Below are 20,142 nucleotides of genomic sequence, written 5' to 3'. Positions count from 1 at the left end.
AGTTCTGGCTTTAGGGTTGTTCCAGTAACTCTGAAACTCAGTGTTTTATTCCACACCTCGTTGTTTTTGGTGAAATCTTTCCTCTTTGTTTGGGGAGAAACGTGCTTCGCTACTTACTTCGTATCTCAACACCAGGTGTTTAGTACGTGGGGATGTGGTAGCCTAGCGGTTAAAGCGTCGGAAGGTCGTGAGTTCAAAACCCGGGGTCGATCGAGCTACCACCGCTGGGCCCCTGAACAAGGCCCTTAATTGAGAAAATGAGATTGTAAAGTGGCTCTGAATAAAGTGTCTGCTTTACAGCAAAAGGCTTTATAAAGTCAACAAATTTAATGACAAATGACATTTCAGGGTTTTTTTTTTTGTTTTTTTTAAACCAACAACCGATTTATTGTACAAGTTGATAAAACAAATACAAAATGTGACCGATACAAATAACAGATTTAAAAGTACAGGGGATTATAACGAAAGCAAACAAACGCAAGTTTTAAAAGACGGGCGCACACACACACACACAAAAAAAACATTTTAACAGGTAAACAAATAAAAAGGAGATGAATGCTGTGAGAGATGATGATGATATCAGGAGAATAAAAAGGATTCCTGAAGAGAAAGGCACGTATTTGAGCAAAAATGACACGGAGATGCGGTTACAGGCGGCGATGAAGCGCCGAAAGCGACACAAACATCTGTATGGGAGGAAACAGCTGTGGCTTTTTCAGAGGTTGGTCCCCAAATACGGTCGTATGACATCTGAAACTGTAGGGCTGCAGCCAAAACAATATGACCTTCTTAAGCCCCAAAGACACAGAGATAAAGAAGTTCAGTGTATTTTTGGTTCAGTAGAGGGCGCTACAGTACCGGGCAACATGTTTGAATTCGCTTCACACACTTTAAATACTCGACCAACGATGAATAAATACTTAATGAATAAAAGCTAGTATTAAAAGTTACTACATATTGCTATTTTTTCCTCAGAGATTTGTTTCGGTCTAGTCTTGATTCAGACAGACAGACAGAGATGAGGGGTTGAGAGATGGAGGGGTGCAGACAGAGACAATGGGGTTTAGTGTTCAGAGCGAAGGCCGGACGTTTAACGAACACGTCGTGGTTCCTGACGTACACTTTATACATAAAGAACAAGCACGGTTCCAGTGATGCTCTGCTCTGATCTGATCTACTCACCATCAGATCTTTCACTTCTCACAAACTGCGCTCCCTTCCTTCCAGCTCATGGTGTAGTGAATCTGCCTGACGAAGCCCTTCCTCTCCTTTTACTGTCGTCAAGGAACAAACCGGGAATCGAACTAGAACCCTGATCACAAAAGAGACTCGACCTTCTGAACAGAGGTCGAAAAACAAACAGAGGGACAATTCTCTACCTCTTCGCTACGTCTGACCTGCCGCTGTTGCGTGTCACAGCCGTCTGACCGATCGATGAGAGAAAGAAGAAGAAGAAGAAGAAGAAGAAGAAGAAACCTGGGACAGAAACCAGAGACACCCGCTTTTTTTTTTTTGCTTCAGTCGTCTGCTACGATAGACAGAGCACGCAGTTCGTTGAGCTTGGACTCGTTCTGCTGTTCCCGCTCTTGGTCCGTCAGGCCGCCTTGATCGATCTGATCCGTCAGGTCACTGAAGATCTTGTGCATCTCTGTGAAGTAGATCACCTGAGACGAACGGACGAAAAGAAAGAAAGAGAAAGATTTCATTTTTATTAAAAACATGAGTTTTTCGCTGTCCTGCTCCTCCTGTGAGTTTGGGGTCCTGCCTGAGATGCAGAGATGATTAATAGCTATTAATCACATTACAAGACACCAGGAGGAGTGGGCTACGACAAACCGGCTGGGAAATACAGTCGTTCCACCGGAAACACACACACACACACACACAGGCCACTGCTCTTGCTAGTACAAAGCAAGTTTAAGTGTCTGAGAATAACTTTTTTAAATGATATTTAAACAGATTTTTTGGCTGCATAAGAGTACGTTCACATTTCACCGAATTCTAGCGGTTCATTAGTAGCTTATATATTTATTTAACTTTATAGGTTATTTAATTGAGGAGCCGATGCACGTCTTTTGTTCCGCTGCTCAATTAACAAACGGTAAATTATATGGTTAAAGCAATCCGTTAAACACTCCAACAAAACAAACTTCCTCGATCCTCCACCTCCAATTCCAATATTTATCCACGAGGACGACCACAAAGCCCCGAGTCCCCTTTATCCCCGGACCTTAATAAACATTCTGGACGCTGGAAGTAGGCATAATTCATCCTGACTGGGAGTCGCGCGGTCTCTGTCGCTGCTTATTATCCTGTGCTCTAATTAAAAGATCAATCCGAGTCGGTGCCATGCTGTGATGTTAGAGAGACCGGTTCCTGCCCGGGGGCTCATGGGAAACGGATACCACTCTGTCCTGTTTATGTATCTAACTGGCAGATTTGCCACATCAAGCGCTGCCTGACGATCCGTTTACATGCAGCACGTGGGAGCGGCGTGGAGACATAGGGGCTCCCGTCACACGCTCCGAGAGACGGTCGAAACACGATGGAGCCACTGGGTGTGGGGAAAACATGTAGTCCTACGCGTGCATCCGCTCGTGTCCGTCTACGCCTAGGCCTGACTGCTCAAAACCAAAATTGGCACAGAAATATACATTCCGGACTTTTTTCTTTATTTATTTAAAACAAAATCATGACGGGTTAATACGACAGCCGATTCTTAAGACTTTTAAACTGTCGCGGCCAACAGCAGCTATCATTTACTGGGGACGGATTCGAGCCGTGATCAGAGACTGATGAAACAATGCCACATCCTCCCTGAGTTTACTAACACCGTCTGAAACCTGGCCATGGGGTCACGGAAACATTCAAAATTAGCTAAGAGTGCTCGGGAACTGAGGACGCTCGAGGGCTTTTAGTCAAGAAGCGCTTTTAATTTATAGAGTAGTACGAAAGTCGAAGGGGTTCCACGGTTGGTCTGTAGTGTGTGTGTGTGTGTGTGTGTGTGCGATTCCGACACACGAGAGGAGAAAAGAACAACAAAACAAAACACTTTACTCTTAACTCTAAAAATAAAAACCCTTAGATTAAACATTACGTCTGTTCACTTAGCTGACGCTTTTATCCAAAGTGATTTACAAACGAAGAAATACGAGCAAAGCGGTAAGCTAAACAGAGGACAACGTATGTAGTGACAGCACACAATGTTTTTAATTGAGCGCACAAAGAAGAGATGTGTAAGAGCTTAGGGTTTAGTGCAGTGTTCACTTAAGAGGTGGGACTTAGCTTACGGGCTATAGGCAAGTGATGAATAACCGAACGACATTGAGGTAATGTAAGAAAAGTGAGGAGCAAAAAAAAAAAAAGGTGCTGAGGATTAAACGATCGTTTGAAGAGGAACGTACGAGTCGTTAGGAAGGATGTTTCGGTGCATGATGTTTAATAAGCGAGTGAATGTTACAGATTAAAAAAAAAAGAAAGAAAAAAGAAAAAAAAGCTGGCTTTCCCCACATATTATTTAAACACATGTGAGTGATGCAGGAGCTCAAGAACGCAGTCTCTACAGACGGTGAATAACGGTTACGAGTGTGTGCGGGTGTGTAAGACGCAAGACTCGGACCCGGTGGACTATCTGTCCCTGGTGCAGACGGACATCCTTATGAAGACTCTCCAATTTTGACAGAGGTCCTAAACACCACCTGTGTGTGTGTGTGTGTGTGTGTGTGTGTGTGTGTGTGTGTGTGTGTGTGTGTGTGTGTGTGTGTGTGTGTGTGTGTGTGTGTGTGTGTGTGTGTGTGTGTGTGTGTGTGTGTGTGTGTGTGTGTGTGTATTTGTTCCGGAACGGTGAGTGATGTGGTGGAGCTCTGAAAGGAAACGGGTGAGTTTTTGCTTCTATCTGAGCAGAGGCGATCTCTGAACTGTGTGTGTATGATTCAGCAGGATGAGGGGACTCTCAGTTCCAGCAGATCGATGAGTCAGAGTGTTTAAGATATGTCCATCGTGGACTGTGGGCGCACACACTCACACACACACACACACACACACATACACACACAGGCTAATCTCTGACTATAAGAGTCTGTTAGTTGAGAAATCAGGCTTGATAGCTGTTGCACATCTCAGTGAGTCTAAATACAGCATGTGTGATAGCGAGTCTCTGCGGTCCACCTACACACTGCCTCTTTAACGCAGCGATTCTCCTCTCTCGAACCGATGTACTATTCATACCTCTCTGAGCTTAAGCACCACTGTGTGTGTGTGTGTGTGTGTGTGTGTGTGTGTGTGTGGAAGAGGCTATTCATTTCCACCGATACAGCTAGTTGACTGGTTAAGGGTCGTTTGTAGGGGCCGTTTTCGTAGCATTGCCCCTCCAGTAAGCGGTCAGTAGCATGGCTTTTCCTGTAGCTCAGACTCCACTACGGTCTTATAAAAATGTACAACGGATTTCACTTTTTTTTTCCCCTCGTGATCTAATCTGTGGAATCAAACCTGGTCTCGCAGTCGCTTCTCTATTGATCGTGATGTACGCCATTGGCTTAAAGCTTCTGCTTCTCTCTTCCTCCTACTCTTTCGCCATCTCTGACAGGAAGGAGGCTCTGCCGATCATGTTGGATGCACGACGAGTGATTCATGCTAAGGCTCCACGTTAATCAGCTAATAAGATTACACAAACTGGGGACGCGACGGGAACGACGCTAATCCGGGCTAATACGGGAGGAGAATCGCCAAGGCGCTGCTTGATCTTGTTGATCTCTCTCAGCTTGGTTGGAGTAAATTCGGGATGGAGAGAAGAACAGGATTGGCTGCAGGACAGGATTCTGAGACAGACACCTCGACTAACCACATCACCTAGTCGGGCCCTGCTACAACACCTAAAGTCAAATGGACGCTAATTTCATCCCAGATTCCACCACCCCACCGGCTCGACTAACCCCACACCGGCTCGACTAACCCCACACCGGCTCGACTAACCCCACACCGGCTCGACTAACCCCACCACTTATCATTAACTTCTCCTGACTGGGCCAGCTCCTGGTTTAAAAGGTTCTAGTAATAAGAAGGGTTAAAACATAAACAGTGTGAGTTAACCTTCAGCACCCACTGCAACAGCTGTTCCCACTGCCCCGTATCAAAACGCCGAGCTTTTATAAAGCCTCAGGAACATTATGTCTACTGCCGAGCCAAAGATAAACACACACAAACAATCACAAGGTTACAACCGAGTAAGGACCGAGTAAGCCACATGATGTGTCTGTCCATTTAAAGCTCATCATCAGTGCGTGGGGCAGAAAGTCAGTGGTAAAAACAAAACTGTGGTATAGAGAGAGAGAGAGAGAGAGAGAGAGAGAGAGAGAGAGAGAAAGAAAGAGAGCAAGAGAGAGAGAGAGAGAGCAAGAGAGAGAAAGAAAGAAAAAGATAGATAGATAGATAGATAGATAGATAGATAGATAGATAGATAGATAGATAGATAGATAGAGACAGTAAGAGAAAGAAAGAAATACAGAAAAAGAGATATAGAGAGAAATAGAGAAAGAGAGAGAGGGAGAAAGATAGATAGAGTGAGTGAGAGAAAGAAAGAAAGAAAGAAAGAAAAAGAGAGAGAGAAAAATAGAGAGAGATAGGGAGAAAGATAGATAAAGAGAGCGAGAGAAAGAAAGAAAGAAAGAAAGAAAGAAAGAAAGAAAGAAAGAAAGAAAGAAAGAAAGAGAGAGAGAGATCAGCACAAAGAAAAAAGCAAATAATTATGAACTTCCTGAAGTGACAGCCTGAGCTGATGCAGGATTGTGGGGGTTAATCACATTACAGACAGCAGGAGGGTGGGGAGTGTGTACATCTAAGTGTGTGTGTGTGTGTGTGTGTGTGTGTGTGTGTGTGTGTGTGTGTGTGTGTGTGTGTGTGCGCGTGCATGCGTGTTTGACCATTTCTACGAGGTGGTCAAGGTTAATCACATTAGAACTGGGTGGAGAGAGCAGTAGAGGGGATTACGGCGCTGTGTGTGTGTGTGTGTGTGTGTGTGTGTGTGTGTGTGTGTGTGTGTGTGTGTGTGTGTGTGTATAGTGTTTAAGAAAAAGAGACAGGAATCCAGAGTGTGTTGTCTTCTCCAACATTAAACGTCAGAGCCATGTTTTGATGATCCGCTGCACAACGTACAGGTCTAGAAAGACCGGCGTCTGACGTTAATCCCTTAATTACTTTACAGACGTGTAGAGAGAGAGAGAAGAATAAGAAGAATAACCACGATGATGACAGTGATGCGGTTGAGTAATTAACTCCAGCTACCCAATTATATTTATTGCTAATTAAAGATGTAGCTAATTACACGCTGCGCTAAGTGGCAAGCGGGTGACATTTTTAAAACGAATACAAAACTTGTCGTGTAGGCCGTTTTTAACAGAGGCCTCCTTTAATAAAGCCACAGTGACACTTTTATTGGCTCGTAATTGGCTCGTATAATTACGATGCGACGTAACGCCACCTGTGTTCCATAGGTTTAACATTCGGCGACGGAAATCGAAATCGCTCGTTCCCTGATGGCCCGACGTTTCTGCTTCACTTTTTTTTTTAGCGTATATCTGTGTGATTTCACTGGAGTGTGAAGTGAAGCTTTCACCCGGTCGTGTTCGGTCTCGGAGTCGACACCGCGTCCTGTCGGACGGTGAGGTCCTCGTAACGTCACCGGCAGGAACCGTGGCTGTGTTAATCGCTATTAATCTATCGTCGCTACTTTATATGGCTCGGCTTGCTGCGGGAAGGAGAATAAATGCAGGTCTGTGGTGTGTTTTTTGTGAAATATTATCTTCTTAGCGCTGAATATTTACCGGAAAAGAAAAAAAGAAAAAAGTTTTGGCTTGAAATTTTTTTTTGGTCATGTTTGGATATGAGCCAACATTTTTACACACGATAACATCTGAAGTTTTTTTTCCCCCCCAAAAGCGCCACACGTTTAAATAAGAAACGGTTAATTAAACATAAACGCCATGATGTACTGTGTAGTAAAATCCTGGTCAGGTTTATTAAAAGTTCAAGCTTAAAAAAAAAAGTTTAAAAAGGAGTTGAGATTAACTGGTATGTGTGTGTATGCATGTGTGTGTGTGTGTGTGTGTGTGTGTGTGTGTATGTATGTATGTATGTATGTGTGTGTGTGGCTTCGAAATCCTCCCTGAGTTGAGAATAACTGGTGTGTGTATGTATGTATGTATGTATGTATGTATGTATGTATGTATGTGTGTATGTATGTATGTATGTGTGTGTGTGTGTGTGTGTGTGTGTGTGTGTGTGTGCGCGTATGTTTGTGTGTGTGTGTGTGTGTGTGTGTATGTATGTATGTGTGTGTGGCTTCGAAATCCTCGGTGAGTTGAGATTAACTGGTGTGTGTGTGTGTGTATGTATGTATGTGTGTGTATGTATGTGTGTGTGTGTATGTGTGTGTGTGTGTATGTGTGTGTATGTGTGTGTATGTGTGCGAAACTCACCTGGGCTCGGATAAGTGCCTCGAAGCTCGGCTGAAAGTAGTCGATGCGGCTGTTGTAAAATTTGGGCATCTCTTCCAACAGTTGCTTATTCTTGGCTTCGAAATCCTCCCTGACCGGCCTCAACTCTTCCTTTGCCTAAAAGGGACACACACACACATACACACACACACACACACACACACACACATACATACATACACACACACACACACACACACACACATTACCCTACTATAGAAAGACAGGCAGATTTTTGGGGGAATTCTGAAGTGGTTTGTCACTAGAATAACATTGCTGAACTGGATTCAATGACACAGAGTAGGAAGTGGAGGTGGTGAAAATGAGAGAAAACGAGTGATGCAACGATGTAGTGGTGAGAGCAGAGATGGATAGAGTGAGAAGAACGTGTCTCATAATAGTGAAGCTTTTTTTTTTCCCATTCTTCTTCTTTTTTCTCCTTTATGGCGCAGGAGAGAAAACATTACTGGAAGCGAGGAACACAAACACACACGGGGTATTTAATCAGAAGCTTGTTTAGTGTTACTCTACGGCCCTGATGAAGCCTGCTTTCTCCGTGTGTGTAGGTGGTCAACTCGTATAATTTCTGCACCTAAGCCTTTTGTGTGTCTGTGTGTCGACACACTATTGAGTGTATACATATACATAGAGTGACCTTGCGGCACCCGACTCGGTGAGCAAACACTCGTTCGCTACTACAGTGTCTCAGAGTTAGCGTTCACTCACTCGCGCACGCACGCACACACACACACACACACGCGCACACACACACACACACGCTCTAAACCTAATTATCTGGTTCTGAGCGTGCGCTGGAGCCTCTAAAGTGCAGCAGCGGAGTTGAGAAGCTGCTTCTCTTGCGTGGGTGCTCGAATGCATCCATGTGCTCTATTTCTGTAAAGGCTCCAGTCAGCACTTGTTACTCTGCGCTCTGAAAAACACCGGCGGCAAAGCAGCACAGCGCAGCACAGCGCAGCAAAGAGACTGGGATCGGGCTCGGGAGCCACGACGGGGCAGAACACGCATCGTGCCCTGTTCTATAGGCCGACTGATACGGCCGGACCGGGATAACATCTACGAAGGAATGAGTGCGAACCGGCAGACGGACCTGTAGAGGAGAATATGAATTTTTCGGCCGAACAGAAAAGACACAGGCCTCAAGCATGAGTTTAAATTCAAAGAGACACAAATACTAAACGACTGGTCCTGATTAATTACAAACATATTTTTAAAGAGAGAAAATAAATAAATAAATAAGGCAAGACTAAGTAGCATGATCGAATTATTATTGATTTTCTACCTGTGTGTGTGTGTGTGTGTGTGTGTGTAACAAAGAACTGAGATTTTGTATTAATTCAACACACATGCAAATGATATATATATATATATATATAAAATTAGGGATAAGTATGAATTTAATCCTAAACTTTTTTATATTTCTGTATAAAAGCTGCATGAATGGTCATGTTGTGGTCCGACGTTTCTTCGGTTCCTCGCTCAGAACTACCATGTGCCTCATGCGGATGTTACTCCACCAACTCCCACAATGATTAGAGCTTTATTTTAAGTTGTGTTTAACTGGTTAATTATAGGTTAAACCCTATTGTGGACCTGTGACAGAGACAATCCTCGATCAGCACGAGTGGCAGGCATGAAGCCAGGGCAGGTGTTTTCGTTCCGATCGAGCAGGAGCCACATCTGATTTCACCTTTTTTTTAATCAGACGATCTTGGCTTTCAATAGACTCGGGTGTGGCCTCGACTCGGTTGAATGAGAGGAATGAAAAGCTGCACCCACACCGGCCCTTTGCGGATAAGATCGGACGAACCTCTGAACTCCGGAGACCTGCGCCACCTAAAGCGGCACTGCGGACATTCTTGAACTAAGCCGTTTGTGGTGTAGCAGTGAAGTGGAAGCTGGTTGTACCTGATGGAGTTTGACCATCATGGGTCCAGTCTTCTCCTTCTCCTCGTATTTCTCCACTTTTGCCTGCAGTCTCTTATAATCCTGCAAGGCTTGCTCTCTCCGTTTCACCGCCATGTTCAGACTGGGGAACACACTGCTGTACCTGATACACACACAATGAACAAAATGTTGAAAACACACACACACACACACACACACACACACACACAAACAATTACAATAATGAACATCTCCTTCCGATGTTTTCTAACTTCTCTATTGATTTCCGTCACGATGAGCCGTACAGCGATCGTGTCAGAGATCGATCGCCTGATCGTCAAAAGTCAAGCTTTTGCATGAAGAAGATCGTTCGACGGTTTTGACCTCGGTAACGTCCGGACACTGCCGAACATATTCCAACGTCCTCGCCTAGTTAAAGCGGCGAAGCGACAACGCTATTAATTGTATCTTAACCAAAAGAAAAACGAGTGAAAATGCTGCTATCGGGATACTAAAAATAGAATGGGGAAAAAATAATAATAATAATAACTTCGGTCTGTAACTTAGCAACAGGAGCGGGTGGTTTGGTTCGAGGCCTGACTGTGCTCCTGCTTAGCACTGCCAAGAACCGTCAGGGAAGCAGCACAAACACGTGAGATTCTTTCAGGCCAAAAAACACAACTGAACAACTAGAGAAAATAGCGTTTCTATTATTTTTTGCAAAGGAAACCAATAGGAACGATATGAATGGAGAGTGAGGGCTAGTTCGCGGTTCAGGGTCTTTATACATCTGTAATTTGAATAAAAACACCACTGGAATAAGCAGGTGCCGGATGGAAACATTGATGATGTAACGAGAATTAACTCGCATATCAGTTCTAGTTTTATATTTGTGTTTGTTTAAAGTTTGAACGTCACTCCAGCATTATTTCGACTTCAGGACTCGCTCGTACAGTTGTGTATAATGACGGCGAAATTTGGCTGTTCAGCACTCGCGTTATCTCGGAGTCGTGGGCGACACGAGGAGGACGAACGTGGAGGGTTTTTTTTTTTTTTTTTTTTTTAAATGGATGAATGATAGCTTAAAGGCTTTAGTGGTTTTTAACCACAAACCAAAAAGGAGGGATTGTAGTGTAAACAGAGCACATAGTTATGACATCAGAAACAGTAACAATGCTCACCTAGAGGCAGAGAGAGAGAGAAAGAGGGAGAGAGAGGTAGAGAGAAGAGTGAGAGAGAGTAAGAGAGGGAGAGAGAGTAAGAGAGGTAGAGAGAGAGACAGACAGAGAGAGAGAGAGACAGAGAGACAAAGAGAGAGAGACAGACAGAGAGAGAGAGACAGAGAGAGAGAGAGAGAGAGAGAGAGAGAGAGAGAGAGAGAGAGAGAGAGAGAGAGAGAGAGAGAGAGAGATGGCCCCACTATGCTGGGTTTTGTTAAGACAAGCCCCGAATTGTTTCCAACAGGAACTAAAACAGGGAGCGGCACAATATCATGCAGAACACGTCACCATCAACCCACACACTCCCTTCAACACTACATCACCTTGGCCCACTTACCCCACTGTTTAGCCATTACGGGGGGATAAAGAGTCTCTCTCTCTCTCTCTCTCTCTCTCTGTATCTATCTGTATTAATAAACAGTCTCTCTCTCTCTCTGTATCTATCTATAATGATACAGTATCACTCTCTATCAATCTATAATGATACAGTCTCTCTCTCTCTCTCTGTATCTATTTTGATACAGTCTCTCTCTGTATCTATCTATAATGATAGTCTCTCTCTGTATCTATCTATAATTATACAGTCTCTCTCTCTCTGTATCTATCTATAATTATACAGTCTCTCTCTCTCTGTATCTATCTATAATGATACAGTCTCTCTCTCTCTCTCTCTGTATCTATCTATAATTATACAGTCTCTCTCTCTCTCTGTATCTATCTATAATGATACAGTCTCTCTCTCTCTCTCTGTATCTATCTATAATGATACAGTCTCTCTCTCTGTATCTATCTATAATTATACAGTCTCTCTCTCTCTCTGTCTATCTATAATGATAGTCTCTCTATCAATCTATAATGATACAGTCTCTCTCTCTCTCTGTATCTATCTATTTTGATACAGTCTCTCTCTGTATCTATCTGTAATGGTACAGTCTCTCTCTCTCTGTATCTATCTATAATTATACAGTCTCTCTCTCTCTCTCTGTATCTATCTATAATGATACAGTCTCTCTCTCTCTCTGTATCTATCTATAATTATACAGTCTCTCTCTCTCTCTGTATCTATCTATAATGATACAGTCTCTCTCTCTGTATCTATCTATAATTATACAGTCTCTCTCTCTCTCTGTCTCTCTCTCTGTGTCTATCTATAATGATAGTCTCTCTCTATCAATCTATAATGATACAGTCTCTCTCTATCTCTCTCTCTGTGTAACTATCTATAATGATACAGTATCTCTCTCTCTCTCTCTCTCTCTCTCTCAATCTTTAATGAAAGTCTCTCTCTCTGTATCCATAATGAAACAGTCTCTCTCTCTGTATCAATAATGAAAGTCTCTCTCTCTCTATCTATAATGATACGGTCTCTCTCTCTATCTATCTATAATAATAATAATAATAATAATAATATATATAATACAGCACAGTAAGAGATATATATGGAGAATGTTGATGTGATTAATAAGTAAACAAATGAAGACTTAAGTCCTGAGTGAGTTTTTTTATAAGCACAGTTTTTACTCTCATCATTTTTGGTATTTTCTTGAATCGGGTTTCTCAAAGCCTCCACTGCATCACTTAAATGTCCTGAGCGCTAAATATCCTGTGATTACTCTGTAATTATTCAGTGAAATGTCTGTCACTTAATAGTTAAACTAAAATCAGCGCTTAAGACAGAAACACAATTTATTAATTATTGGTAATTAAGCCCTGACAGTAGTGTTACTACAGCCTTCTTCTTATAACTGGTATTGCTGTAAATATCACCTATAGCTGTAAATAGAAGCACTACTTACAGAAATAATAAAATGTGGCTTTTACACTTGACCACAATAACATGATTTTTTTTTTTCCCTCCTACCAAATAAACGTGACTTGCTGCATGTGCAAGTTGTCGGATGCCAGAAAATTACATAAGGACGTTAACACGGAGGAACACGAACACAACGCCGTTATAAACCTAGTCCGCGCTAAACGGAATGTACCTTTAGTATTCATGCATTGGTCCTTTTCCACATCGAAATGCGATGATGTCACACACTGAGTGTCTGAGCCATGACCGTTATGCCATTTACACCGTAATGTCACCTTGGGCTGAAATTCACATCCGTTGCATTGCTCTCTCGGTCCAAATCTTTCCCACCGAGTTAAACTGAATTTGAAAGATTCCAGATTCTTCTAGTGCAACATTTTGATGTGGTGGTAAATCGTATGGTGAACACAAGAGAACAAGCTCAGAGGTATCAGGTTTTGAACAAATATTAAATGTTCATACATTTGTGGGTCAGAAGGTTCACAGGTCCTTTATTTTATAAATAATACTGTTATTACTCAAGTGGCCATAAACTGGAACTGTACAAAGCGCTGACAGAGATGGAGGAGGAGATGGAGAATGGCTGGGTTGCCAGATTGGGGTTATTTAAAAAAGACTCTAGTCACCAAGTTCTTGGTTCATAGCAAACAGAATAATTCGTGATCGAATAGCTTCTAGCACAAGTTTAATCGACTTTCAATTAAATTTGTTTTGAAGCCGTCTTTAGTAAATGTCTTCCTGCCCCACCAAAGTCTAAGAGCCATAGCTGGCTCACAATGTGTGTTTTTGTTTGACATGTAACCTGATGGTGTGGTGACTGCCCAGTTTATTACTGTTTAATGGGTAATTGAGCTGTGGATGTGTGGACTGGGCTGGGGCTCTTTTCTGCTGGTGTTTCTTGGTCATCGTCTTTAGACATATTTTTCTGCTGTTTTTTTTTTTTTTTTAGGGAAAAGACAACAAGCTGGGCTAGACTGGTTCAACCCGACGAGGGCATGGCCTGTCTGACTCACACACAAACACACACACACACACACACACACAGGATTGGGCTCAACATATAATGAAATGTCCTGCTTCTCTTTCGATGTTTCCCTAGACATCCCTAGTTGGTTCAGCAACACGCACACGCACACACACACAGAGACACACGCACACACACACACACACAGAGACACACGCACACACACACAGACACACGCACACACAGACACACACAGACACACGCACACACACACACACAGAGACACACGCACACACACAGACACACGCACACACAGAGACACACACACACACAGAGACACACACACACACACACACACACACAGACAGACACACACAGACAGACACACACACACAGACAGACACACACACACTGACAGACACACACACACTGACAGACACACACACACTGACACAGAGACACAGACACACACACACGCACAGACACACACACAGACACACACAGACACACACACAGACACACACAGACACACGCACACACAGACACACACACACGCACAGACACACACACGCACACACACACACAGACACACGCACACACAGACACACGCACACACAGACACACACACACACAGACACACACACACACAGACACACACACACACAGACACACACACACACACAGACACACACACACACACAGACACACACACACACACAGACACACACACACACACAGACAGACACACACACAGACAGACACACACACAGACAGACACACACACAGACAGACACACACACAGACAGACACACAGACAGACAGACACACACACAGACAGACACACACACAGACAGACACACACACAGACAGACACACAGACAGACAGACACACACACACACACACACACCGATCAAATGTATAATTTTACACTGACTGAGGGTGTGGTGGCTGTTCAGTGTAGATTGAAATAGCAGCTGAGTAAAGGACAACATCGGGGCAAACATGAACACACACACACACACACACACACGTTTGTGAGACACTTGAATTGCCTTGTGCAATTTCATAGCTAGGGCTGGGTAAAAAATCTGTATATAGTCTGGCTGTTCTACATAAAATCAGCAGAGGAAAACACTTCCTGGTGCAATGAGTGCCTTAATCTGGTGTTTGTGAAGTTGGATAATAGATCAGATTTTCTAGAACATTTGATTAAACGCTGGCTTCATTACGGTAACCTGCGCGCTCTGTAGCCTCAAATCCCTTTTCACTGCTGACAGGAACGGGACCTGACGTGGGTTATTGTCCCTCTGCCTCACGCTTTGTTGTTGTTGACTGTAAAGAGTGGTTACGGGAGCGTCCGTAGCCTTCCTGTCAGCTTGAACCCCTACAGACATTCTCTCCTCCGATCTTTCTCACCTAAAAGATGTTTCCCATCATGAACGTGATGATGTTTTCCAGTGTAAACTCTACCGACTGCTGTGTCTCAGAACATTGTGTAACACTCATTTCAGCTGCTTTCCACAGTCACCGAGAACCCAACCATTCCCAGATCAGATGTTTGACATGAACATGAACTGATGCTCTTCACCCGTATGTGCCTGATTTGATTTTATACACTTCACTGCTGCCACACGATTGGCTCACTGTGTAACTGCACGAAGGTCCGAATGTACAGTTGCCCCAAACCCTGGAAGGTCTGGACAAAGTGACCACTAGAGTAAGAGGCAGACAAATGACCAGGATGGACGTTCCATCCACTTATAAGGATCAGTGTTGTATAAAGTACTAGAAAGCAATACTTGAGTAAAAGTACAAGTAGCGTACTAGAAAAAGACTTTGGTAGAAGTGAAAGTCACCTTTTAGAATATTACTCAAGTAAAAGTCTTAAAGTATCTGATATTTACTGTACTTAAGTATCAAAAGTCATTTTCTGATATTTAATGTACTTAAGTATTTGAAGTAAAAGTAAAAAGCAATTTTCGGTTGTATAAAGACCAGGGGCGGTTCTAGGGTTTCATCTTTAGGGGGTTTTAGCCCTTAGTGAGAATTTAAAACAAGAAGAGTTTTATATTATATATTATATGACTACATAGTAAGCCAAAAGTTATGGTATTATTACATGGTAAAAGTGGACACCAAAACATTTACGCATGATGTAACGATGCCAGTTTTGTATCACATCAGTTCATGTATGTGTGCATTCTCTACAAACAGTGTGTCCGATGAATGCAGTCATTAATAAAAAAAAAATACGCACAAGACAAAAACCAAATCAATAAATGTTATTTTTATTTAGTAATTAATGAATTGTTTACATTAATATTTTGTTTGTGCTACAACTCTGGTAATAAGAATAGTGACATTTCACTGCTTTATGTTGCCGACTTTGAGTCTTTCCGCCGATTAACGTTATAGATAAACGCCTCCAGCTCTGACTGCGCGTGCACGCTGCGCGTACCTGTGCGTCTCGGTAGCGCGAGCAGACGTGCGTAATACAATCTAGAGGCAGTGATTCGCCAAACCTCCCTTATTACAGTCGCACACATTTCCTCTGAGTTTATTTTGTAGTAACGAGTAACGAAGATGCTTAGTGGGAATATAACGGAGTAAAAGTTTACATTTTATCTCGGAAATGTAGTGGAGTAAAAGTGAAAGTTGTCATAAATTTAAATAGCGAAGTAAAGTACAGATACGGTAAATTTCTAAGTAAGGTTAAGTACGGTAACAAAGTATTTGTACTCCGTTACATTACAACACTGATAAGGATCGGCGACATCGAAAAGTCTGCAGTTCCTCCGTTTTTCTAAAACAAAACATCACGAGGTGTTTGGGTCTTTCCTCAATTTGGAATTTTGATGAAGTTGCAGTTTGTTTGTGGTTCTGAATGTAAACGGATTGTTAAAATTTATTTGGCAAGATACTGCGCCTCAATAATGACAGCGTGATTAAAGGTTAAGAAGACGACGACGAGGTCACTACTTCAAAAAATAAACAACAAAATAAATAAATAAAAATGTAAAAAATAATAGATAGATAGATAGATAGATAGATAGATAGATAGATAGATAGATAGATAGATAGATAGATAGATAGATAGATAGATAGATAGATAGATAGATCGATCGCTGGCTTTTAAAGCGAAGCTGGATCCGACTGACCCCCGCCCTTCGGGAGCGCACATTTCTTTGCTTCTGCTCCTTTTTTTATTCTCATCCTCGCCCATGATTTAATCACCCATGGGAGTTTACTCACTATTTTAAAAGCAGAAAGGATTGTTTCAGGAAACGGCAAGCACGCAGAGGAGGGCGAGTTCTACCTCAGCTCTTGGGGATTAGCTGAAAATGGTAGCTTTTTTCTACTACTGTTTACAAAACCATGTTTGTGTAACGTCGTTGCCCGCAGACGGTTTGCTAGCGGCCTCTAATTAATCGCTCCGTGTTTACATTAGGATACGATCAGGAGTCTAAACATCGACATCTTCTATTGTTTGGCATTTAAAGTATTTTTGCACCTCTGTGAACTTGGGAGGAAGAAGAAGAAGAAGAAGAAGGAAAAAAAAAAGGAATCACATTTATGGTCGTTACGTTTTCCCGAAAGTTCTAAGTTGAAGTAATTTCATGTAAACCGCGTCGTGTCGCGTTCTCCAATCTTATTGGTCCGAGAGACGACTGGAACACGGAGGTTACTCGTAGGTTATGGTTTCTATAGCAACAGCTTGTCGTGCGATCTAAAGGTGGTGATTAACTAATGTAAGATAATATCTAAATATATTCCATATAATAAACTAGCACTAATAAACGAATACTAAATAAACATCGAGTAAAGCAAAAAAGGAATAGCATTGTTTATTTTTCTCTTAAAAAAAAAAAAAAAAAAAAAAAAGAATTTAATGGAAGATGGGTCTAGTGTCCAGGGCTGCACTTTTTTGGACAGTAACATGTATTAGGTGTTTTTAACGTTTATTTATTTATTTGTTTGTATCAAGGAAATGTTAAAGTGTGATTACAGTATATAATACACTGTATTATATATACAGTACATAAAACAAAGAAAAAAGCCATTCTGATAAGAAGGGACAAAGGTATAGGTGTGTGTGTATGTGTGTGTGTGTGTGTGTACTGGCAGGTGTAATGAAGTGTTATCACAATCCTGTCTCATTATCAGTCATGTAATCAGCATCTATGCTTTAGATATACAATTAAATCTAAAACGAATGAGCAGCGAAAGAGAGAGAGAGAGAGAGAGAGAGAGAGAGAGAGAGAGAGAGAGAGAGAGAGAGAGAGAGAGAGAGAGATTTGCAAACAGGAAGATGAAATGTCAGGCGTTGACATTTCTCCAGTGCTGCAGGATTACAGAATTTCAATCTGGTGAAGAGCCGATATTTATTACGGTGTGAAAAAAGTCTCATTATTTTAAATCAGCCCTAAACCTTCAACTACTATAATGTCCAGTTTAAACAAGCACGACATGTAAATGTGTCTGGATATTCCACACGTGTGCAAACACACACACACACACACACACACACACACACACACACACACACACACACACACACACACACACACACACACACACACACACACACAGATTATTGTATGAATCCCATCAGTGCTTCTGTTCCATCTAATGTAACAAAGAGCAAAGGAGGGAAAGGTCAGCGCCGGCGTCAGTAATGCACATTGTGAAGAGACCCAGCAGCGGTATGGAGTGCAGAGACTGAGAGACGCATGGAAAGTTTGTTAGCCTGCAAATGAATCGCTGCATTTAGAGATTTTGATGGCTGAACAGATGGCTAAATCCATTAGAGATCCGACACCTTTTTTCTTGCGGCTCGCATTAAGGATGTCGTTTGAATACATGAACGGCGAGCGGAATATAAATAATTAAGCCGGTCTGGTTCTTCGTACACTAATGGAATCTGGGCTTTCATTGTTTCTTAGCATATGGTTTGGTTAAGTGCATTTTGGCTCGGGCCAGAAACAAAGCTGATGTTTCGAGCGTTGGATCGGGAGGTGAGAAGACACTGACTACGGAAACGCACAGAAACTTTTGCTGAAAGCCACGAATAGCTCGGCATCTTAAAAAGCCAGCATCTGGCATTTTATACAAAAAAAAAGAATTGTGGAGTAACTTCCTCACAAAACAAGCCTGCGTTATCCTACCGGGGGGAAAAGTGGTCAGTTTTAAATGATCATGTCTGTGTGTGTGTGTGTGTGTGTTCGAGTTTGTCTTCCTGGGCCTGTCCTGATCTTTAAAGCCTTTCCTATAGACCTGGTGTTTGTCAATGAGTAACTGGTTTTGTGTGTCTGTGTCTGTGTGTGTGTGTGTGTGTGTGTGTGCGCGCGCGCCTGGGCTTTGAGCCATGCTAAGAGCCTACACGTCCACCACACACCCACTGGCCAAAGGAAATGAGAATCATTCCGTCTTGCCACTGCATACACACACATATATACACAGTGAAGAGTTTAGTCACAGATTACACACACACACACACACACACACACACACACACACAAACACACACACACTTCCACCAATATGAAATAAAATGAATGTTTAATAAAATTTAAATGATATACACTGAGGGTTCAGTCTCTCGCTCTGGAGACTTGCATCATACTTCAGAACTTTTATCTGAGGCAACAATGAGCAGCTCTTTATAAACAAATAGATAAAATTCCTCCTTTCTTTGTCTAAACCATCACACACACACACACACACACACACACACACACACACACACACACACACACACACACACACACACACACACACACACACACACACACACACACACACACACACACACACGAGTGCTCCAGAGCAGAGGCGTTTGTAAGGAGTGTCTCCGCTCCCACTCCTCTTCCTGCCGGCTCGTTAAGGTCTGCTTCCTGTTCCGGCCCCTCCCACGAGAGCAGGCACAAACGGAATAGCACTCACGGGGGCGGGGGAGAAGGAGTGGAGGGGTGGACGGCCAAATAAACTTTCTTCCAGAAGCCCTCTTTCATTCACTCTCTTTCCTCTCTCATCTGATCACTTACATATGGAATAGCTCCTCTCTCTTTCTCTCTCTCTCTCTCTCTCACACACACACACACACACACACACACACACACACACACACACACACACACACACACACACACACACACACACACACTTATTTCTGAACTTTCATATTAGAAAATCATGCTGTAAATAAATAGATAGACAGATATGTATTCTTATTGGTAGGAGTTATTCAGCAACAAGACGCGGCGTGTAAATGTCCTGAACTCGACCCCACTGAACATCTCTGGGATGAACTTCACCCAAACTTAACATCGGTGTCTCGGCTCACTTATTCTCTTGTGGCTGAACCAACACAAATCCCCACGGAAATACTCCAAAATGTAGTGGAAAACTTTCGCAGCAGACGAAAGAGTTTATTATAAAACCAAAGGAGGAAAAAAAAAGTCTGGACTGGGATGAGATGGTTAGATGTCCACAAACCTTTAGGTCACAAGAGGTTTGCTCTTGGTCTCCAAAAAAAAAAATGTAAATACATCAACTCATATTTATATACTCGCTACAAATAACATTAAGCTAACAAAACACTTTAAAAATAAAATAAAATAAATCACATTACTCCTAGTTTTCCAAAACACAATTCCTTAAAGGTCGGGTCTCCGATGTTTGAAAGCCAATATTGATATTTGAAATCACCAAAACAAACACACCCCTAACCCAAACAGGTCCCACCCCTG

At 42.5% G+C, this 20,142-nt stretch overlaps 1 protein-coding gene across 1 annotated transcript in view; it reads right to left on the bottom strand.

The window, feature by feature from the left end:
* Window positions 1-419: 419 nt before the first annotated feature.
* The window catches only part of bin3 (bridging integrator 3), a 41,693-nt gene continuing 21,970 nt past the window's right edge, over window positions 420-20,142 (bottom strand). Inside the window, exons 7-9 of the mRNA XM_027152756.2 lie at window positions 9,417-9,558; window positions 7,473-7,607; window positions 420-1,664 (exon numbers count right to left, since the gene is read on the bottom strand). Of these exons, the coding sequence (XP_027008557.1) occupies window positions 1,518-1,664; window positions 7,473-7,607; window positions 9,417-9,558 (424 nt within the window). The 3' untranslated portion in view covers window positions 420-1,517. The remainder of the gene's footprint in view (window positions 1,665-7,472; window positions 7,608-9,416; window positions 9,559-20,142) is intronic.

Source organism: Tachysurus fulvidraco, chromosome 14 (assembly GCF_022655615.1).
Source record: "Tachysurus fulvidraco isolate hzauxx_2018 chromosome 14, HZAU_PFXX_2.0, whole genome shotgun sequence".
Lineage (NCBI taxonomy): Eukaryota > Metazoa > Chordata > Actinopteri > Siluriformes > Bagridae > Tachysurus > Tachysurus fulvidraco.
This window is presented reverse-complemented; position numbering and strand designations above follow the sequence as displayed.